This window comes from Nerophis ophidion, linkage group LG17 (assembly GCF_033978795.1).
Source record: "Nerophis ophidion isolate RoL-2023_Sa linkage group LG17, RoL_Noph_v1.0, whole genome shotgun sequence".
NCBI lineage: Eukaryota > Metazoa > Chordata > Actinopteri > Syngnathiformes > Syngnathidae > Nerophis > Nerophis ophidion.
The window spans coordinates 39,306,461-39,329,858 of NC_084627.1; the positions used below are offsets into that span (position 1 = coordinate 39,306,461).

The following is a 23,398-nucleotide window of genomic DNA, read 5'->3' on the forward strand; positions in this document are numbered from 1 at the left end:
AGTTACATTAAAAAAAAGAAAAAAAAAAAGGTGATTGCTCACCTTGTGCATGGCACTAGCTCCAGCTCTCAGCAAATACATGACAGTCTCCATGTGGTTGTTCTCACATGCATCCATTAACGGTGTTCGATGATCTTCGTCACACGTGTCCAAGTTTGCACCAGCCTGCAAACACAAACATTAGCAGTGTTGAAAGTCATTCACTCAGAGCCTAATAAGCACGATTCATGGCAAAAATCAATGCATGAATTGCTAAAATCTTGGCTGTCTCGACTGAGAATTTACTGAACTGCAGCCAGAAAGGGCAAAAAGAATAACATTAGAATAAAAACTGGTTTGACAATACAGCTTGTTAGCTGAATTACGCACAAATATTTTTCATATCAAATCAGGTAAAACAAATAACCGGTGTATGAAATGCTGAATTGAATAGACTTTAGAACAGTGGTTCTCAACCTTTTTTCAGTGATGTCCCCCCTGTGAACATTTTTTGAATTCAAGTACCCCCTAATCAGAGCAAAGCATTTTTGGATGAGAAAAAGAGATAAAGAAGTAAAATACAGCACTATGTCATCCGTTTCTGATTTATTAAATTGTATAACAGTGCAAAATATTGCTCATTTGTAGTGGTCTTTCTTGAACTATTTGGAAAAAAAGATATAAAAAATGGACTATCACAATATTATGCTAGACCCACTCGACGTCCATTGCATCCGGTCTCCCCTACAGGGGTCGGGGGGTAACCCACATCTGCGGTCCTCTCCAAGGACCGCAGATGTCCATAGTCTTTCGCATTGACATCCCACTGGGTTGTGAGTTTTTCCTTGCCCTTATGTGGGATCTGAACCGAGGATGTGGTTGTGGCAGCCCTTTGAGACACTTGTGATTTAGGGCAATATAAATAAACACTGATTAATTGATTGAGTGATGATTGATTAAACAAAGACTGTCGCTATAGATCACTCAACAGTTCACAAATACGTGTGGGGGTAAATGAGATGAAATTAAACTTAATTTTTAAGATTGACAAGTATAAAAAAAAAAGCCTAAGTGGCGACTTGTCAAGGATGTACACCGCCTTCCGCCTGATTGTAGCTGAGATAGGCACCAGCGCCCCCCGCGACCCTAAAGGGAATAAGCGGTAGAAAATGGATGTAAATAAATTAAGGAAGCCTTTGGTGGTTTTTCTTGCCGTAATTATACATATACACAGTATACACTAAAACTGAGGTTCTCAAATGGGGGTACGCGTACCCCTGGGGGTACTTGAAGGTATGCCAAGGAGTACGGAAGATTTTTTTTAAATATTCTAAAAATAGCAACATTTCAAAAATCCTTTATAAATATATTTATCGAATAATACTTCAACAAAATATGAATGTAAGTTCATAAACTGTGAAAGGAAATGCAACAACGCAATATTCAGTGTTGACAGCTCGATTTTTTGTGGACATGTTCCATAAATATTGATGTTAAAGATTTCTTTTTTGGTGAAGAAATGTTTAGAATTAAGTCCATGAATCCAGATGGATCTCTATTACAATCCCCAAAGAGGGCACTTTAAGTTTATGATTACTTCTATGTGTAGAAATCTTTATTTATAATTGAATCACTTGTTTATTTTTCAACAAGTTTTTAGTTATTTTTATATCTTTTTTTCCAAAATAGTTCAAGAAAGACCACTACAAATGAGCCATATTTTGCACTGTTATACAATTTAATAAATCAGAAACTGATGACATAGTGCTGTATTTTACTTCTTTATCTCTTTTTTTCAACCAAAAATGCTTTGCTCTGATTAGGGGGTACTTGAATTAGAAAAATGTTCACGGGGGGTACATCACTGAAAAAAGGTTGAGAACCACTAATCTAGTGTCTACTTTTAATTATGTGTGGTACAAAACAAGTAAAACATCCATTCAGTATTGGTTTTCCAGTTTGTGTTGCGATCATGTGATATTTTAAGGTTACAAGGAACACATTGATACAAAAATTCACAGTATCACAAGTTAAATTCAGGCATATTTGGCTAAAACCATCACAAAAAACCCTACAAAATACAGGAGGACTGTACAATCAAACCTTTAATCATCCAAGCATTACACCGGAAATCACTGGTAAATATCTTACTTGTACGAGCATGTGGCAGATTTCCTTTTGTCCTGCCTCAGCTGCTGCATGGAGAGGGGTGCGTTTGTTCTGTGTGTCCACTTTAAAGTTGGGGTCGATACCGTCCACTGGATTGTGTTTCAAGATGCAGAGCATTGGGATGAACACAGAGTTACGACAATGACAAAAGAAAAAGGCACAGGTGACATACCCAGCATGAGCACGACTCTCTTAAGTTCCCCCTGTTTGGCTGAGAGGTACAGTTGCTTTGGGTGAAAACGCAGCTTCTTTGGTCTGGTCAAAGTCAAGATGAAAATACATTTGAGAGGGATCGCTTTTGACAGTAAAACGTTCCAGACCAACTACAACCTACTTCTCCGTGTTGAGAGCAACCAGGACACTTTCAAGGGTTTCTCGTGGTGGTACTTGCAGAGGTGGAGATGGGGGTGTTGCTCCAATACTATCCTGCAGTACAGAGGTCCTGGAGGATCCGGGGAAAGATGGTTCTGAGTCTTGCTGTGGTGCCGAACCGGCGGAAAGAGAGCTGTCTGCGCCACCATTGCCATCACACCTCACAGTCAACTGCGAGGACCTGGGGAAAAAACAACAAGATGGTCCGTTAATCCCAAAGCAGTATAATTCTTATACAACTAGAAATGGGCAGTGGAGGAACACCACAATTTACCACACTGAAGTTGTTTACGATAATAAAATTGTTTTAAACAATTGTTTATTTTTCTACTTCTACAAACCCTGTTTCCATATGAGTTGGGAAATTGTGTTAGATGTATGCTTAAACGGAATACAATGATTTGGAATTAATTTTCAACCCAAATTCAGTTGAATATGCTAAAAAGACAACAAATTTGATGTTCAAACTGATAAACTTTTTTTTTTTTTGCAAATAATCATTAACTTTAGAATTTGATGCCAGCAATATGTCACAAAAAAGTTGGGAAAGGTGGCAATAAATACTGATAAAGTTGAGGAATGCTCATTAAACACGTATTTGGAACATCCCACAGGTGTGCAGGCTAATTGGGAACAGGTGGGTGCCATGATTGGGTATAAAAACTGTTTCCCCAAAAATGCTCAGTCTTTCACAAGAAAGGATGGGGCGAGGTACACCCCTTTGTCCACAACTGCGTGAGCAAATAGTCAAACAGTTTAAGAACAACGTTTCCCAAAGTGCAATTGCAAGAAATTTAGGGATTTCAACATCTACAGTCCGTAATATCATCAAAAGGTTCAGAGAATATCGAGAAATCACTCCACGTAAGCGGCATGGCCGGACACCAACATTGAATGACCGTGACCTTCGATCCCTCAAAAACCGACATCAATCTCTAAAGGATATCATCACATGGGCTCAGGAACACTTGGGAAAACAACTGTCACTAAATACAGTTTGTCGCTACATCTGTAAGAGCAAGTTTAAGCTCTACTATGCAAAGAGAAAGCCATTTATCAACAACATCCAGAAACGCCGCCGGCTTCTCTGGGCCCGAGATCATCTAAGATGGACTGATGCAAAGTGGAAAAGTGTTCTGTGGTCTGACGAGTCCACATTTCAAATTTTTGGGGAAATATTCGACATCGTGTAATACGGAAAAAAAGGGGAAGCAAACCATCCTGACTGTTATCGACGCAAAGTTCAAAAGCCAGAATCTGTGATGGTATGGGGGTGCATTAGTGCCCAAGGCATTGGTAACTTACACATCTGTGAAGGCCCCAATAATGCTGAAAGGTACATACAGGTTTTGGAACAACATATGCTGCTATCTAAGCGCCGTCTTTTTCATGAACGCCCCTGCTTATTTCAGCAAGACAATGCCAAGCCACATTCAGCACGTGTTACAACAGTGTGGCTTTGTAAAAAAAGAGTGCGGGTACTTTCCTGGCCAGACCTGTCTCCCATCGAAAATGTGTGGCGCATTATGAAGCGTAAAATACGACAGCGGAGACCCCAAACTGTTGAACGACTGAAGCTCTACATAAAACCAGAATGGGAAACAAGTCCACTTTCAAAGCTTCAACAATTATTTCCCTCAGTTCCCCAACGTTTATTGAGTGTTGTTAAAAGAAAATGTGATGTAACACAGTGGTGAAAGTGCCCTTTCCCAACTACCTTGGCACGTGCTGCAGCCATGAAATTCTAAATTAATTATTATTTGCAAAAAAAAAAATAAGTTTATCAGTTTGAACATCAAATATCTTGTCTTTGTAGTGCATTCAATTGAATATGGGTTGAAAAGGATTTGCAAATCATTATATTCTGTTTATATTTACATCTAACACAATTTCCCAACTCATATGGAAACGGGGTTTGTATATTCTATACAGAATAATAATTGACCACAGTTTCATGACCATTTTAAGTGTTGTCTTCAGTCTTTAAAAAGATGATGCAGCCTTCAATGTTGCCCATACATTAAGTTGTTTGTGGCAGCCTGCCACAAAATAAATTTGGACGCCCACAAATGTGAAGCTTCCTTTGTGATCGCTAATTTGTAAATACACAATACTGCCTAAAGTATTTGGCCACCTGCCTTTACTCACATATTAACTTGAAGTCCCTTTCCATGGAATTGTCCAAAATGTTTTGGTATTCTGGAGCATTCAAAGTTCCTTTCAATGGAACTAAGGGGCCAAGCCCAACTCCTGAAAACTGACCCCACAACATAATTCCTCCTCCACCAAATTTCACAATCGGCACAATGCAGTCCAAAATGTAGCCCTTCCTGGCAACCTCCAAATCCAGACTGGTCCATGAGATTGCCAGATGGAAAAGGGTGACTCATCAGTCCAGGAAACACATCTCCACTGTTCTAGAGTCCAGTGGAGACGTGCTTTACACCACTGCATCCGACGCTTTGCATTAGACTTGGTGATGTATGGCTTAGATGCAGCTGTCGGCCATGGAAACCCATTCCATGCTCTCTGCGTACTGTACGTGGGCTAATTGGACGGTCACATGAAGTTTGGAGCTCTGTAGCCACTGACTGAGCATAACGTTTTTGCACTATGCGCTTCAGCATCCGCTGACCCTTCTCTGTCAGTTTACGTGGCCTACCACTTGTTGGCTGAGTTGCTGTTGTTCCCAAACTCTTCACTTTTCTTATGATAAAGTTGACTTTGGAATATTTAGGAGCGAGGAAATTTCACGACTGGATTCGTTGCACAGGTGGCATCCTATGACAGTTCCACGCTGGAAATTTTTGGAATTTAAAGTAATCACAAATAGGCAAAAAAAGGTACCCCTTCAAGCACAAACGACACATCTAGCGACAGACCTAGTGTTAACGCTCGGACTCTAACATGAAGGCCCAAACCCTAACCCGGTGTTTTTCAACCACTGCACCGTAAGATACAGTCTGGTGTGCCGTGGAAGATTGTCATAACACCTAATTGAGTTAAAAGTATTTTTTGCTAACAAGTAAATATAATCCACAAATGATGTGCCATTGTTGAGTGTCTGTGCTGTCTTTAGCTCGGCAGAGTAACCGTGTAATACTCGTTCATATCAGTAGGTGGCAGCAGGTAGCAAATTGCTTTGTCGTGATCCCAAGATGCAGACGACAGCGGGAGGCAGTGTGCAGGCAAAAAGGTATCTAATGCTTAAACCAAAAATGAACAAAAGGTGAGTGCCTCTAAGAAAAGGCATTGAAGCTTAGGGAAGGCTATGCAGAATGAAAACTAAAACTGAACTGGCAACAAGGTAAACAAAAACAGAATTCTGGACGACAGCAAAGACTTACAGAGTGTGGACGAGAGAAGGCGTACATCCGTACATGACATGACAATCAACAATGTCCCCACAAACAAGGATAGTAACAACTTAAATATTATTGATTGCTAAAACAAAGCAGATGTGGGGAATAGCGCTCAGGGAAGAAATTAAACTGCTACAGGAAAAATGCCAACAAAACAGGAAAAGCCACCAAAAGACAAGAACTAAAACACTACACACAGGAGAACACAAAATAAGTCACGGCATGATGTGACAGGTCATGACATTACTTTGAGACAAGAGCTATAGTGATGCATGCTTAGTAATGGTTTGAATTCATATCCAACAATTGCGAGAACAACTTTTTACTGTCAATATCGGCTGCTGAGTTTCATTTTTAATGTTTTCTGCTGGTGGTGTGCCTCTGCACGTTTTTAAATGAAAATGGGTTGTACTTGTATAGCCCTTTTCTACCTTCAAGGTACTCAAAGCGCTTTGACATTGGTTCCACATTTACACACTGATGGAGGGAGCTGCCATGCAAGGCGCTAACCAGCACCCATCAGGAGCAAGGGTGCAGTGTCTTGCTCAGGACACAACGGACGTGACGAAGTTGGTTCCAGGTGGGAATTGAACCAGGGACCCTCGGGTTGTGCACGGCTACACTCCCTCTGCGCCACGCCTTGGACCAAAAAAGGTTTAAAAACACTGCCCTAACCATCTTGTGTTCCCGGCCGGTGCTGCTGATAAGACACAAATATCATCTTCAAATGGACGTTGCAGACAATGGCCTCTGTCGCAGGTGTGTAACATTGCATTTCTTTATCCAAACTAGGTATACTATGGCTTCCCTAAAGGGACATGAGGGAAAAAAAATTGGGGGGAGGGAACTTTTTTTTTTAGATATGTATCACGTGCGCACGAGAAAGCATTGGATGCATGCGCGTGGTTTGAGGTGTGTGTTAAAATGGCAGTTCAGGAGTTAATTCGGCTGCATTTCCAACTCGGACTTCCCCGTAAGGACATTGCTGCTTTGCTTGCAAGTCGTCATCGATATATTGTGTTTGAAAGACATTTAAAACAAATTATGAAGGCATGTAGTCTGTTTCGGCGCAAAGGATACACCTCTTTGGATCGCGTGGTAGATTTCATTCACCAACAAACAAGTGGCCTGCTGTGTGGATATAGGTGGATGTACAGGTGGATGTACAGTAAATGCAAGGAGGATGGATTACACGTCAAGAAAGAAGAGGTATGCTTAATTTTTAAAGAACTTGACCCAAGGGGTGTTGAACTAAGAGGAAGGAGACGGCTCCATGAATTGATTTACGTGGACCCCGACTTAAACGAGTTGAAAAACTTATTGGGGTGTTACCATTTAGTGGTCAATTGTACGGAATATGTACTGTACTGTGCAATCTGCTAATAAAAGTTTCAGTCAATCAATTCATCGTCGAAACTATTTTGCAAAAGTGATGTCTTGACGAAGGGTAGGTGACGGCAAACAGACACCAGAGGGTTTATATATATAGTGTTCAATAATCTATTTTATATATATATATATATATATATATATATATATATATATATATATATATATATATATATATATATATATATATCTTGATTGGATTATCCAGAGAATAGTGCTCGATACCGTGGTAGAGCGCAATATGTAGGTGTGGGAAAAATCACAAGACTACTTCATCTCTACAGAACTGTTTCATGAGGGGTTCCCTCAATGTCCTGATGATTGAGGGAACCCCTCATGAAACAGTTCTGTAGAGATGAAGTAGTCTTGTGATTTTTCCCACACCTACATTTATATATATATATATATATATATATATATAAATATATATATATATGTATGTATAGTCAATATATATAATAAGAATAATAAACAATACTAACTAATAAACTAAGGAAATGAAGTGTGACAAAACTGAAGAGTGTGTATGGTGTAAGACTATGTGTAGAATTTAACTGAAGTGTGTGTTACTAAAGTGTTGAACGAGATACGAGGAACGAGGCAGTCCATGGGGCAGGCGGGTGATCGAGAGAGAGAGAGGCCTCAGAAACAGGGGCGAGCGAGGCGTCGAGGAACGAGGGAGGCAGGCGAGGTCCAGGGCAACGGAAGGAGAACACTGCTGAAATACGGGAGATTATGGGGGAATGTCTTAGTTGGAAATAAGTACGCAACCCGAGGGTCCCTGGTTCAATCCTCACCTAGTACCAACCTCGTCATGTCCGTTGTGTCCTGAGCAAGACACTTCACCCTTGCTCCTGATGAGTGCTGTTTAGCGCCTTGCACGGCAGCTCCCTCCATTAGTGTGTGAATGTGTGTGTGAATGGGTAAATGCTGAAGTAGTGTCAAAGCGCATTGAGTACCTTGAAGGTAGAAAAGCGTTATACAAGTACAACCCATGTATTTATTATTTATTTAAATACAGAATTAACTCCTAAACTTGCATTTTCACACACACCTCCAACCACGCGGACGCATTCAATGCTTTCTCGTGCTCACGTGATGCATATCTCGTGAGCACAAGATACATATCTCGTGCGCAAGTTAAAGTTTCTCATGCGCACGAGATACATATCTAAAAAAAAAAAAAAAAATGTCCCCGCCCCCAAAAAAAGTTTTCCCCATGTCCCTTTAGGGCATGGGTGTCAAACTCTGGCCCGCGGGCCAAATTTGGCCTGCCGTGTAATTTCATTTGGCCCTTGAGGTAATATCAAATTAAGATTAGAGCTGGCCCGCCGGTATTATACAGGGACGGTGCCGCTGTAACAACACATTTGCCAACCCTCACGATTTACCCGAGAGACTCACGAATTTCACTGCCCCTCCAAAAAATCTCCCGGGGAAACAATTCTTCCGAATTTCTACCAATTTCCACCCAGACAACAATATTGAGGGCGTGCCTTGAAAGCACTGCCTTTAGCGTCCTCTACAACCTGTCGTCACGTCCGCTTTTCCGCCATACAAACAACGTGCCGGCCCAGTCACATAATATCTGCGGCTTTAACACACACGAATGAATGCAACGCATACTTGGTCAACAGCCATACAGGTCACACTGAGGGTGGCTGTATAAACAACTTTAACACTGTTACAAATACGGGCCACACTGTGGAGCCACACCAAACAAGAATGACAAACACGTTTCGGGAGAACATCTGCACCGTAACACACGTAATACCCAGAAACCCTTGCAGCACTAACTCTTCCTGGACGCCACAATATACACCCCGCTACCACCAAACCCGGCCCCCCCAATATTTGTTTAAATTTTATTTGATATGCCATTGATATTTTTCAGTCATTATTGATAGGTTGATTAGCAACACTAAACTGGCCCTAGTGTGTGAATGTGAATGTGAATGTTGTCTGTCTATCTGTGTTGGCCCTGCAATGAGGTGGCGACTTGTCCAGGGTGTACACCGCCTTCCGCCCGAATGCAGCTGAGGTTGGCTCCAGAGACCCCAGAAGGGACAAGCGGTAGAAAATGGATGGATGGATAATTTGAAACTCGACTTTGCATGTCACTATAAAGTTATATAAGCCTTGCTTGTTTAATATTCAATGCAAAACTTGTTTGGATCCCTCTTAAAAGGTTAATTTGTTCAACTTCGGCCCGCGACTTTGTTCCGTTTGAAATTTTGGCCCACTCTGTATTTGAGTTTGACACCCCTGCTTTAGGGGCTCCGTAATATACAGTATTCCATAAACTTTTAATTAATCAAACAAATCAGTTAAACGACTTACTGCCGGCAATGCGGACCAAGCTCTGGCACTGATCGTACAGGGAACGGACCGCCACAATAAGACAGTCCGATACCCCATACTCTCTGAGCACTCCCCACAGAACTTCCTGAGGGACACGGTCGAATGCCTTCTCCAAGTCCACAGAGCACATGTAGACTGGTTGGGCAAACTCCCATGCACCCTCAAGAACCCTGCCGAGAGTATAGAGCTGGTCCACAGTTCCACGACCAGGACGAAAACCACACTGTTCCTCCTGAATCCGAGGTTCGACTATCCGACGTAGCCTCCTCTCCAGTACACCTGAATAAACCTTACCGGGAAGGCTGAGGAGTGTGATCCCACGATAGTTGGAACACACCCTCCGGTCCCCCTTCTTAAAGAGAAGTTGGGTTGGGTAGGAGACCCTGCCCCAAGTGGAGGAGTTCAAGTACCTAGGAGTCTTGTTCACGAGTGAGGGAAGAGTGGATCGTGAGATCGACAGGCGGATCGGTGCGGCGTCTTCAGTAATGCGGACGTTGTACCGATCCGTTGTGGTGAAGAAGGAGCTGAGCCGGAAGGCAAAGCTCTCAATTTACCGGTCGATCTACGTTCCCATCCTCACCTATGGTCATGAGCTTTGGGTCATGACCGAAAGGATAAGATCACGGGTACAAGCGGCCGAAATGAGTTTCCTCCGCCGTGTGGCGGGGCTCTCCCTTAGAGATAGGGTGAGAAGCTCTGCCATCCGGGAGGAACTCAAAGTAAAGCCGCTGCTCCTTCACATCGAGAGGAGCCAGATGAGGTGGTTCGGGCATCTGGTCAGGATGCCACCCGAACGCCTCCCTAGGGAGGTGTTTAGGGCACGTCCAACCGGTAGGAGGCCACGGGGAAGACCCAGGACACGTTGGGAAGACTATGTCTCCCGGCTGGCCTGGGAACGCCTCGGGATCCCCCGGGAAGAGCTAGACGAAGTGGCTGGAGAGAGGGAAGTCTGGGTTTCCCTGCTTAGGCTGTTGCCCCCGCGACCCGACCTCGGATAAGCGGAAGAGGATGGATGGATGGAAATCAGTTAAACGCTCTAACACAGCAGATCATTCACCTGCCAGTGGTGGTGTCTGCTCTGCCCTCATGGGCTACCGGTGTAACTGGTCCATGAGCGAGTGCAGTCGGTACAGTGGAGGTGGTGTCTGCCTTTGCGATGGTCACCTCCTTGGCCTTGCTGGCCTCCTCCCCACAGTGCGGACAGAAGCTTTGACCTTTCAGCACAGATGCACAGGCATTGTGGAAACGGTGCGATATGTTCATGTCAGGTTGGCATTCCATGAAGGTCCCCTGCACAGAAAAGGACACGGGTGTGTTTAATCAAGTGGCCGTAGAGTCCATTGATTGTAAAAAAAAATAAAAAAGTGTAATACAGTGCAACCCGTTAATGTCTATGACAGTCAGTCCGTCCAGGAAGTGTCCACCCACCCGAAATGTACTGAAGTCATGAAGACGTTAATAATGAATGTCGTCCAATGAATTTTCAGTAAATACTGGATTTGACAAGCAGGTCATCAAACACAATTACAATTTTATTCACATGCGAACCAAAAAGTAAACAATACATGTCATATCAACTAAAACAGTCAAACATGTTTGATGACGTCAACTTCAAGGCCTACTGAAACCCACTACTACCGACCACGCAGTCTGATTGTTTATATATCAATGATGAAATCTTAACATTGCAACACATGCCAATACGGCCGGTTTAGTTTACAATTTTAAATTTCCCGCGAGGTATCCTGTTGAAAATGTCACGGAATGATGACGCTTATGTTGACGCGTGCTTTTGACGTTATTGGTTGGAGCGGACATTCCAGCCCAGCACCACTGACGGCTAAAAGTCGTCTCTTTACATCGCATAATTACACAGTAATATGGACATCTGTTTTGCTGAATCTTTTGCAATTTGTTCAATTAATAAAGGAGACTATAAAGAAGAATGCTGTTGGTGGAAAGCGGTGGATTGCAGCTGCCTTTAGCAACCGAAACACAGCCAGTGTTTCTTTGTTTGTTGTGAAAATTTAACACAGAGCGGTCAAGCGAACATGTTTCTCTACCACATGTCAACCATTTGTGATATTAAGTCGGCTCTTACCGGAGACTGGAGCGGATTATGCTACCTCCTGCAGCAGCTATCCAAAAGGCAGCTGTGATCTTTGATCCTCCATTGGCTTCTCTCAGAGACACTGGCGTTCACCGCAGCCCTCCGACTTTCAGGTATGACTTTATAATCTCACTAAAACACTATTTCCACAATAAGCAGATAAGGGATTTTCCAGAATTATCCTAGTAAATGTGTGTAATAACATCTGAATCGCTCCCACTGCCGCCGCCTGGAGCCGTCGCCTTTCCTTTTTTTAGTGCTTCACATTAACTTTCCTCATCCACGAATCTTTCATCCTCGCTCAAATTAATGGAGGAATCGTCGCTTTCCCGGTCCGAATTGCTCTTACAGCTGGTGGCTCACATTATAAACAATGTGAGGATGTGAGGAGCCCTACAACCCGTGACGTCACGCGCACATCGTCTGTTACTTCCGGTGCAGGTTAGGCTTTTTTATTAGCGACCAAAAGTTGCAAACTTTATCGTCGATGTTCTCTAGTGAAGTGAAGTGGATTATATTTATATAGCGCTTTTCTCTAGTGACTCAAAGCGCTTTACATAGTGAACCCCTATATCTAAGTTACATTTAAACCAGTGTTTAAATGTAACTCTACTAAATCCTTTCAGCAAAAATATGGCAAGATCGCAAAATGATCAAGTATGACACATAGAAATGGACCTGCTATCCTTGTTTAAATAAGAAAATCTCATTTCAGTAAGCCTTTCAGCTGGCACTTTTTAGTAAGATAAACATGGTCTTGAGTTGGTCAACATAGGGGAGCTTTCAACATAAGTTGGTTCCACCGCATTTCCTTGAATAAAAATCTCCAAAATAATTTAATATCATCTTTTGACTGGCAAATATGCAGCCATTAAAACCTTGAGCGATTACTTTTTGCATTTTATCATTACTGCCACAGGTAGGGATGGAAATTAGTAAGATTTTTCTGGTTCTGATTCCACTTTTGATTCTGCTTAAGGATGTGGTGCCTTATCAGTTCTTTTATCAATTATTTGGAAAAATAAGAAATTTAAAAATGGATTAGCTTAATTTTTGTTTAGTTTAGAGAGAACATGATCTAGCAAAGCCAACAGTGATGTGTTATGAGGCATATAGCATAGAAAATAATATTATTTATCTCATTCACGTAAGAGACTAAACATATAAGATTTCATCAGATTTATCGATTAGGAGTGACATATTGTTTGGTAAACGTATAGCATGTTCTACAGTATATGTTATAGTTATTTGAATGACTCTTACCATAATATGTTATGTTAAAATACCAGGCACCTTCTCCGTTTGTTTATTTATGCATCATATAACCTACACTTATTCAGCCTGTTGTTCACTATTCTTTATTTATTTTAAATTGCCTTTCAAATGTCTGTTTTTGGTGTTGGTTTTATCAAATACATTTCCCCAAAAAATGCGACTTATACTCCAGTGAGACTTATATATGTTTTTTTTCCTTCTTTATTATGCATTTTCGGCAGGTGAGACTCATACTCTGGAGGGACTTCCATCCATCCATTTTCTACCGCTTATTCCCTTTCGGGGTCGCGGGGGGCGCTGGCGCCTATCTCAGCTACAATCGGGCAGAAGGCGGGGTACACCCTTGACAAGTCGCCACCTCATCGCTTATACTCCGAAAATTACGGTATATATAGATATATATATTTATATTAACATACATCCATCCATTTTTCTACCGCTTGTCCCTTTTGGGGTCACGGGGGGTGCTGGAGCCTATCTCAGCTGCATTCGCACAGAAGGCGGCGTACACCCTGGACAAGTCGCCACCTCATCGCAGGGCCAACACAGATAGACAAACAACATTCACACTCATATTCACACACTTGGGTTCGATTTAGTGTTTTCTAATTAACTATTCCTAGGTCGCATGTTTTTGGCTGTAGGAGGAAGCCGGATTACCCGGAGGGAACCCACGCAGTCACGTGGTAGAACATGCAAACTCCACACAGAAAGATCCCGAGCCTAGGATTGAACTCAGGACTACTCAGGACTTTCGTATTGTGAGGCACATGCACTAACCCCTGTTCCACTGTGCTGCCCACGCAACTTTCATTTATAGTTATTGCAAGATTTACATTCAAATCTTTCAGCATATTGCTCGTATGTCCTACTCTTTACGAAATAGCAATTTTGCAATTATTACAAGTAGTGCTGTTGCGATCTTTTCTTGTAAAATGTAGCCAGACTTGAGAGTGTTTGTTTTGCCCTGAGGCCGCCATTTTCCTGTCTGACGTCATTATGCAACGTGGATAGTGACGCCAGACATTATGCACATGGTTAACGGAATTGTTTGAAAAACTGGCAAGCGATTCAAAGGAACTGACACAATGGGAACTGGTTCTGAAAATAAACCAGTTTTCGAATCCCATCCCTAGTCACAGGTTAATCAACAGGCAACACGATCTGCCCATAGAGTCCTCTAACTATGGATGTTCTTGAAAGTATCTACAATAATTGTATCGTATCTTATTAGGACAACCTGGATCAGAAAAGAGGGATTTAACCTGGTACTCACAGCTCTGCAGAAGAAGCCACAGCCGGGGCAACATTGGTGCTTTACCATTCCGTTACGGTGGTCCTCACATAGTACCAGCAGCTGAACAGAGTTGGAAGGTCGCATCATTTCTTGCTTCAAAACGGCACCTTGGCAACGGGTCAGTTGTCCGTCAACGCTCTCGGTGGCCATACACTTCCTGTCTGCCAGGATGAGAATCTCCCGGCTCTTGGGGGTCTCCATACGGCAGCTGCACAGTGGTAGCTCCTGAGCCTCCTCCATTGGTGACCTTGAAGTGTCTGCAAAGAACAAAAGTCTGATTGAGTCACTCTTTTCATAATATTGACACTACTTTACACGACACTTTATCATCACAAAAATATTGTTCCCTTGTTTGGTTTTCATTAAACTTATATTATGAAACAAAGCAATTTAGGAATTAAAGCGATTAGTGATTAGGCCAAAAGTTTGGACACACCTTCTCAATCAACGCGTTTTCTTTATTTACATGACTATTTACATTGTAGATTGTAACCGAAAGCATCACAACTATGAATGAACACATATGGAGTTACTTAACAAGATAGGGTGAAATAACTGAAAACATATTTTATATTCTAGTCTCTTCAAAATAGCCACCCTTTGCTCTGATTACTGTTTTGCACACTCTTGAAATTATTTTGGACACACCTTCTCATTTCAATGTGTTTTCTTAAATTCATGACTACCGTATTTCCTTGAATTTCCGCCGGGGCGCTAATTAATTTAAAACCTCTTCTCACTCCTGCGCTTACCAAAGGCATGCGGTAAAAGTAAGCATGCGCAAATTATTTTAAAAGCTCTTCTCACTCCGGCACTTACCATAGGTATGCAGTAAAAATTTGAGTGTGATGTAAGCTTGGACCTTAAATCCTACCGAATAGCTCTTAATCTTCTTCCCTTTATGCGATTTCAAATTACCGTTATTGAAATCAGTCTCTTCCATTTTGAAAATGATGACAGGGGAAGTGTAACTCGTGACCAGGCGGTAATACTAAGCATGCGCTAATTATTTTGGGAAGCGAGTTTGACCTGGCAGTAATACAAGGCAGGCACATACTATATGACCTGTGGCAATTCAAGGAAATACGGTATTTACACTGTAGATTGTCACTGAAGGCATCAAAACTATGACATCTGTGAAGTGAAAACCCTTTCAGGTGACTTACCTCTTGAAGCTCATCGAGAGAATGCCAAGAGTGTGCAAAACAGTAATCAAAGGGAAGGGTGGCTATTTTGAAGGGACTAGAATATAGAACTTGCTTTCAGTTATTTCACCTTTTGATAATCTACAATGTAAATAGTAGGGGTGTAACGGTACGTGTATTTGTAATGAACCGTTTCAGTACGGGGGTTTCGGTTCGGTACGAGGGTGTATCGAACGAGTTTGTAAACTAAAGTCTTAACAAGCTGTTCTGCTTTCTGCCTCTGTCTGTCTGAGCAGTGAGCACCCAGCATTGTCCCGCCCACACAACCATCTGATTGGTTACATACAAAGCCAATAAGCAGTGCGTATTCAGAGCGATGTAACAGCCAATCAGCAGTGCGTATTCAGAGCGCATGCAGTCAGTGCTCCGGCATCGAGATGAGCAGACATGTGTTTAGCAGGACATCGTACACTCCCCAAATTATAAAAAACACTTCCCAGTCACAACTACTACCAACATCACTATGAGCCCGTTGACCTTCTAGAAACTTAAACTGCAGCTCAGCTCGCTTATAGTTCTGGGTTGAGGTGAAGGCTAATTAGCTTTTAGCGTTACGTTAGCTCATTGTGCTGCGTGCGTGCGTTTGTGTGTGCGTGTGTGTGTGTATAATAAAAGTCAACTACAGGCTTCCCAAATGCTGTAATAAATTAAGCATGATGAGTTGACTTGAAACTAGTAAATGTTGCACTTTTTATATGTAGAAGAAAGGTTTTGTCATTTTATTTAATCTAAGCAACAACTTGAGGCAGTTTAATGTGGATTAACGGGGGCAGAATTATTCTAGTGTTCCCAATGTTAAAAGGATAAAGCCATTGTTTACAAATTTGGTAAATAAATAACCCAAAAATTTATATTTTCTTGTTTTCTTACTGTACTGAAAATGAACCGAACCGTGACCTCTAAACCGAGGTACGTACCGAACCGAAAATTTTGTGTACCGTTACACCCCTAGTAAATAGTCATGAAAATAAAGACAAGCCATTGAATGAGAAGGTGTGTCCAAACTTCTGGCCTGTACTCTATACATATATATATATATATATACATATATATATATATATATGTATATACATATATATATCTATATATATACATCTATATATATATATATATATATATATATATATATATATATATAGTACATAGATACCCTCATTGTCATTTCTAGGGATGCACCGATGAATCAGCCACCCATCAGTTTCAGTAAATTCTCGTTACAAATTAATGCCAATTAACGGCTATAAATGCCAATCACAAAAGCTGATTCTCTCTGCCTGACATTTCATTTATTTTTGGTCACCCTGCTGACAGAGGCAGATGGCAACTAACTGTGTATGTCAATCCACAGTGTGGAGTTGCTCCCCTAAGTAAATCATAATCACCTCCATTGCGTCAAATAAACTTTATCTCGTGCATGTATTATCACGAGAGGCTAAACATGTTACACAAAGAGTAAGAACAAGGAGGAGAAGACAAGAATGCTTGCCAATTGCTAAACTAGCCGGTTATAACATAAGAAATAAGTGCTGAGAAAAGACTAAGAAGTGCAGATGGAAGCAAGTTACAGTAAAAAGTAGATTAATAAGAGTTAAAGAGAAGATAATATAACAATGACTGTTGGTGTGTAGCGATCAGACATACACATAAGGGGAGGGCGGATCCCCCATATATTGGCAGTGTCAATACCAAGGCTCGTATCTGTATGACTGATCCTTTTGATTGGATCAATATGTGTATTTTCTAAAAAAAAAATATGTTTTTGCTGTATTTGTTTTTGTTAGTTTAGTTCAGGGGTAGGGAACCTATGGCTCTAGAGCCAGATGTGGCTATTTTGATGACTGCACCTGGCTCTCAGATAAATCTTAGCTGACATTGCTCAACACGGTAAGTAATGAATAATTCCGCTGGTAATCACAGTGTCAAAAATAACATTCAAAATATAAAACATTCTCATGCATTTTAATAAATCCATCCGGTTTCTACTGCACCTGTTCAAGAAGTCGCAATAAGGGTAAGAAGTATTTTATTTGTTGATGGTTAGCTTCAGAATAACAATGTTGTTAAAAATAATAAGAGACTTATTATACTCTAAAAATCAATCAATCAATCAATCAATGTTTACTTATATAGCCCTAAATCACTAGTGTCTCAAAGGGCTGCACAAACCACCACGACATCACCAAAAATGTTGGTCTTACTTAAAAATGCACGCATTTAGTTGTGTTCAGTATTAAAAACATATATTATATGGCTCTCACTGAAATACTTTTTAAAATATTCGGCTTGTATGGCTCTCTCACCCAAAAAGGTTCCCGACCCCTGGTTTAGTTTTTATATACCGTATTTTTCGGACTATAAGTCATAGTTCGGCGAGGGGTGCGACATATACCTATATATCCGGAGTGACTTATGTGTAAAATTATTAACACATTACCGTAAAATATCAAATAATATTTTTTATCTCATTCGCGGAAGAGACGAAGAAAATGTCAGCAATCGTCACACACGTCAACCAATAAGAATTCGGCGGGGGAGGGTCATGACAGAAGTGCATTGTGGGTCATGGAATGCACTTCTGCCATAGCTATTAAAATGGATCATTTCATCGTTGGCGGTAACTTAGACAAACTGAGAAGGGCTGAACAAAAATGGCACCGAAAAGGAAATCATGTACTGCAGATTACACAATATCAAATATTATTATTTATCTCATTCGCGGAAGAGACGAAGAAAATGTCAGCAATCGTCAAATACACACGTCAGCCAATAAGAATTCGGCGGGCGAGGGTCATGGCAGAAGTGCATTGTGGGTCATGGAATCCGAACTGCAATATGCTATATGCTACTGCCGTAGCTATTAAAATGGACCTTTTTAATCGTTGGCGGTAACTTATAAAAACTGAGAAGGGCTGAACAAAAATGGCACCGAAAAGGAAATCATGTACTGCAGATTATAAGCTGGACGTAGTGAAATATGCGGCAGAAAACGACAAGACGAAGCGGCGCATACCTTTGGAGTTGGCAGAGTTGTTTACAGGCGTCATAGAGGAAGAAGATTTCATAGGATTTAGCGATTAAAAAGTGACAGATTGTTTGGTAAACGTATAACATGTTCTATATGTTATAGTTATTTGAATGACTCTTACCATAATATGTTACGTTAACATACCAGGCACGTTCTAAATTGGTTATTTATGCGTCATATAACGTACACTTATTCAGCCTGTTGTTCACTATTCTTTATTTATTTTAAATTGCCTTTCAAATGTCTATTTTTGGTGTTGGATTTTATCAAATAAATTTCCCCCAAAAATGCGACTCATACTCCAGTGCGACGTACATATGTTTTTTTCCTTCTTTATTATGCATTTTCGACCGGTGCGATTTATAATCCGAAAAATACGATGGTTATTGGTTCCTATTGATTTTTCTTTTTAACAAAATAAAAAAAGGAACTAGTTGAAATATTGTGTTGATTTTGTTAAACTGTCAATGGCACTCACCATAAATACATAAAACCATTTACAGTCAATTTTGTTTTTGACAACCATCTTACATTTAGTCTTAGTTTTAGTCTTTTGGACTAAAATGCTTATTAGTTTTAGTCACATTTTAGTCACTTCTATATGTGATAGTTTTAGTCCAGTTTTAGTCGACGAAAACTCAAAAGGGTTTTAGTCGATGAAAAGTCAAAAAGGTTTTAGTCTAGTTTTAGTCCAAAAAAAGAATAAAAAGTATAATATAAGTATATAAGTATAGTATTTTAACAAATTAATTTAGGTCAGTAAGTATTGGAGATTGCTGTTGGGCAATGTCACACATAAGTTGTGAGAATAGCAGCAGATCTATAAGTTCAACCCATTATAAGCCTGCAGATCTGCTATTTTCACAAATAATAACAATGAAGGAATGGTTTTAGACGTATAAGGATTCCACCCAACAACAAATTTCTGATCCAAGGATTATGAATTACACACAGATAAAGTGGTAACAGGGGAATCAAAGTTCATTACTCCAAAAAAGCCAAAAAACAAAAACATTCTACTTCAGCAATTGTGGCTTTATTTCTCAGAATTTGTTAAAGTACAATAAACATAAACATGCCCAAAATATGAGTGATGGATGAGGAACACATGCTCAACTTGGCCCTGTCTGCCAGTGCAATTACAACAGATATCATACAACCCCACTCTAGCTTTAAGTTGTGCAAACCATGTAATAAAATAATCAATTAATTCCTGAGGTACAGTGAGGTAGGTTGTAAGTTATACCAGAGAGTTATACTGTACATACTTGAAAGTATGAAACAAACATGTTCTTAAGTTTTTGGAACAAAATAGACCACCCTGTAAATACTGTAAACACTAGTAAATTCAATAAATAAAAACAACAACAGTGTTTAATATGAATTAGAGGAGGGCTTGTCTCATAGGAAGAACAAATTTAATATCACAATCACATATCTGTACTAATAAAGCTAGCAGACTTTACGTATAACAGTAACTCGACCTGTTTAACATATCAAGTTAGGTGCTGACAGAAGTACTCACAAAGAGATAACCACACCGTCACTGAATGTAAACATGCTGCTAAAGTAACACACACATAATGAATTGACGTTAGCGTAACAAAAGCTAACATTAGCCTGAAGTTAGCAGCCCATTTGCGCCAGGAGTATGTGGAAAACGTACTAATGTATTAGCTTACTATGACATTTATCGATTATTTTAACAGCATTTGTAACTCATCTTCGAAAAAATATCCTTGTGGCGAGCCTTAAGGTGCCGCTTAAGGTTGGTCGTATTTTTTCCGCATATTTTGTGGCCACATTTGTCACCGTCTTCCTTCACAATAAACTCAGTTTTATTATCTGCTGGGTTATATTTAAAGGGGAACATTATCACCAGACCTATGTAAGCGTCAATATATACCTTGATGGTGCAGAAAAAAGACCATCTATTTTTTTAACCGATTTCCGAACTCTAAATGGGTGAATTTTGGTGAATTAAACGCCTTTCTGTTTATCGCGCTGGAGGCGATGACGTCAGAATGTGACGTCGCGGAGGTACACACCCACCATTTTCATTTTCAACACATTACAAACACCGGGTCTCAGCTCTGTTATTTTCCGTTTTTTTGACAATTTTTTGGAACCTTGGAGACATCATGCCTCGACGGTGTGTTGTCGGAGGGTGTAACAACACTAACAGGGAGGGATTCAAGTTGCACCACTGGCCCGAAGATGCGAAAGTGTCTGCCGCCAGACCCCCATTCAATGTGCCAGAGTGTCTCCACATTTGACCGGCGATGCTAAGGCAGACATGGCACAGAGATGTATGGATAACCTGCAAATGCATTTGCAATGATAGTCAACGAAATCACAAAGGTGAGTTTTGTTGATGTTGACTGCCAGCTAATTGATGCTAACATGCTATTTACCGGCGGTGCTAAAGCAGACATGGTACAGAGATGTATAGATAACCTGTAGATGCATTTGCAACTATGTTACGTTTCCTTCCACCTACATTTAATGAGAAAAAAACACTTACCAATCAACGGATTTAAGTTGCTCCGTGTCACAAGATGCGAAAGTCCTGATCGTTTGGTCCGCACATTTTACCAGCGATGCTAACGCAGCTATTCGGCCATGCTATGGCTATGAATAGCGTCAATAGCTATTCGCTCAATAGCTTCAGTTTCTTCTTCAATATTTTCATACTCCAACCATCTGTTTCAATACATGCGTAATCTGTTGAATCGCTTAAGTCGCTGAAATCCGAGTTTGAATCCGAGCTAATGTCACTATATCTTGCTGTGGTATTCCCATTGTTTGTTTACATTGGCAGCACTGTATGACGTCACAGGGAAATGGCCAGTGTCTTCGCAGAGAGACGAAAATAAGGCACTTTAAAGCTTTATTTAGGGATATTCCGAGACCGGTAAAATTTTGAAAAAAACTTCAAAAAATACAAAAAGCCACTGGGAACTGATTTTTATTGTTTTTAACCCTTTTGGAATTGTGATAATGTTCCCCTTTAAAATACACCCATATGTCGTCTCTACGTCTGCAACCACCGAGCCCCTGTGTTGAAACTGCCGCCACCATCACGGTCCATTGCCTGATGAGTAACAACAGTGTGACGTGTTGAGCACGTTGTGCGCTGCACGCCAGTTGGTGGGCGTGACCAAACAAGGACAGAATGCAGCAGCCTGCTGTAGGCAGCGGCAGATACTTTTTAGGTTTTAATTGACACACACAATAAACAGAAATGTCATGCATTTTAAACGTCTGACAGATTACCCACTAACATTTTCGTCCGTTCTCGTCTCGTCAACGAAAACTCACACACGTCTCGTCATGTTTTCGTCATCAGAGAGACATGTTTATCTCGTCACCGTCTCGTTATCGTCATGAAAAAAAGTGGCGTCAACGAAATGATTTCGTCATCGTCGTCGTTGACGAAAACAACACTGTTTACAGTTAATAGATGTGATCAGTAGTCGTATCCGATCTTACTCAAGGTTGATTGGTATTGGAATCGGCAACAAAAAAAACTAAATCCGAACATCCCTAGCAATTTCAGTTACAAACGGCAGCCAACGTACAACAGAGAATGAGCTAGGTGAGAGGTGTACGCGGTGTCAGTAGTTCTTACCTTTGACCATTACCGTCCTCTTGCGCTTCCTGGACGGCCGGAGCCAAGCACTGTCTGCTTTTGTTTTCTTTTTCAGCTTGTTCTTGAGACTAGACTCCGTGCTCTGAGGCAAACAGATACAAGTTCATTCATGGGACGATGCATGAAAAATAAAGAGAGAATTGTCTGAAGCAAGAGGATGAAAAGTATTAGATTGCTTTAAATTAGAGCTTACCAAGTCCGACTCGGTGCCCTCCTCCTCAGCCTCTACTCCGGACTCGTCAGAATCTGGTTCATTCTCTGCCTAATGACAAGTTGGAGTTCCAATATTTAGTACAGACACATCAATTGCATTTACATTTTTTTTCCAGGCCATTACTACTGGAATCAACGTTAATGTTCAAACCTGAGAGATGGATTCAGATGTTGGACTCTCTTCCTGAACAGCAGGGATAACGTCCTCTCCTTGCTGCTGTTCTTCCTCATCAGAGTCCACCTCATCTGACTCTTCCTCCTCCTGCCCCTCCTCAGTTGCACAATCAACCTGGTCACCATTGATGTTTGTCTGAGAGGTACCACAACAATGATGAGACTATATCCTGACAAAATTTGTGATTATAGCATTACAGTTATAGAGGACTGGATAATAACAACAAAAAGCTAACAAACATCCATACTGTACAGTTGTTTCTTGCTATTTGTTGGGGGTTATGATCCCCAAAAATATATAACTTTAAAAAAAAAAAAAATCATATTAAAGGCCTACTGAAACCCACTACTACTGACCAGGCAGTCTGATTGTTTATATATCAATGATGAAATATTAACAGTGCAACACATGCCAATACGGCCGGTTTAGTTTACTAAATTAAAATTTTAAATTTCCCGCGGAGTTTCCTGTATAAAACGTCGCGGAATGATGACGCGTGTTTGTGACGTTATTGGTTGGTGGGGACATATTAGCCCAGCACCACTTACGGCTAAAAGTCGTCTCCTTTCACCGCGCAATTACACAGTATTTTGGACATCTGTGTTGCTAAATCTTTTGCAATTTGTTAAATTAAAAATAGAGAAGTCAAAGTAGAAAGATAGAGGTGGGAAGCTTTTAGCCTTTAGCCACACAAACACACGGTGTTTCCTTGTTTAAAATTCCCGGAGGTGAAGCTTTACTATGGATCAGAGCGGTCAAGCGAACATGGATCCTGACTACATGTCAACCGGCAGTTTTCGGAGAGAAAATTGTG

General features: G+C 40.8%; 1 protein-coding gene across 1 annotated transcript in view; it reads right to left on the reverse strand.

The window, feature by feature from the left end:
- LOC133536416 (histone-lysine N-methyltransferase EHMT1-like) overlaps positions 1–23,398 on the reverse strand; it is a 73,414-nt gene that overhangs the window by 18,250 nt on the left and 31,766 nt on the right. The window contains exons 6-14 of the mRNA XM_061876916.1: positions 22,561–22,719; positions 22,390–22,458; positions 22,176–22,278; positions 14,294–14,571; positions 10,690–10,922; positions 2,483–2,701; positions 2,321–2,403; positions 2,131–2,237; positions 43–165 (exon numbers count right to left, since the gene is read on the reverse strand). Of these exons, the coding sequence (XP_061732900.1) occupies positions 43–165; positions 2,131–2,237; positions 2,321–2,403; positions 2,483–2,701; positions 10,690–10,922; positions 14,294–14,571; positions 22,176–22,278; positions 22,390–22,458; positions 22,561–22,719 (1,374 nt within the window). The remainder of the gene's footprint in view (positions 1–42; positions 166–2,130; positions 2,238–2,320; positions 2,404–2,482; positions 2,702–10,689; positions 10,923–14,293; positions 14,572–22,175; positions 22,279–22,389; positions 22,459–22,560; positions 22,720–23,398) is intronic.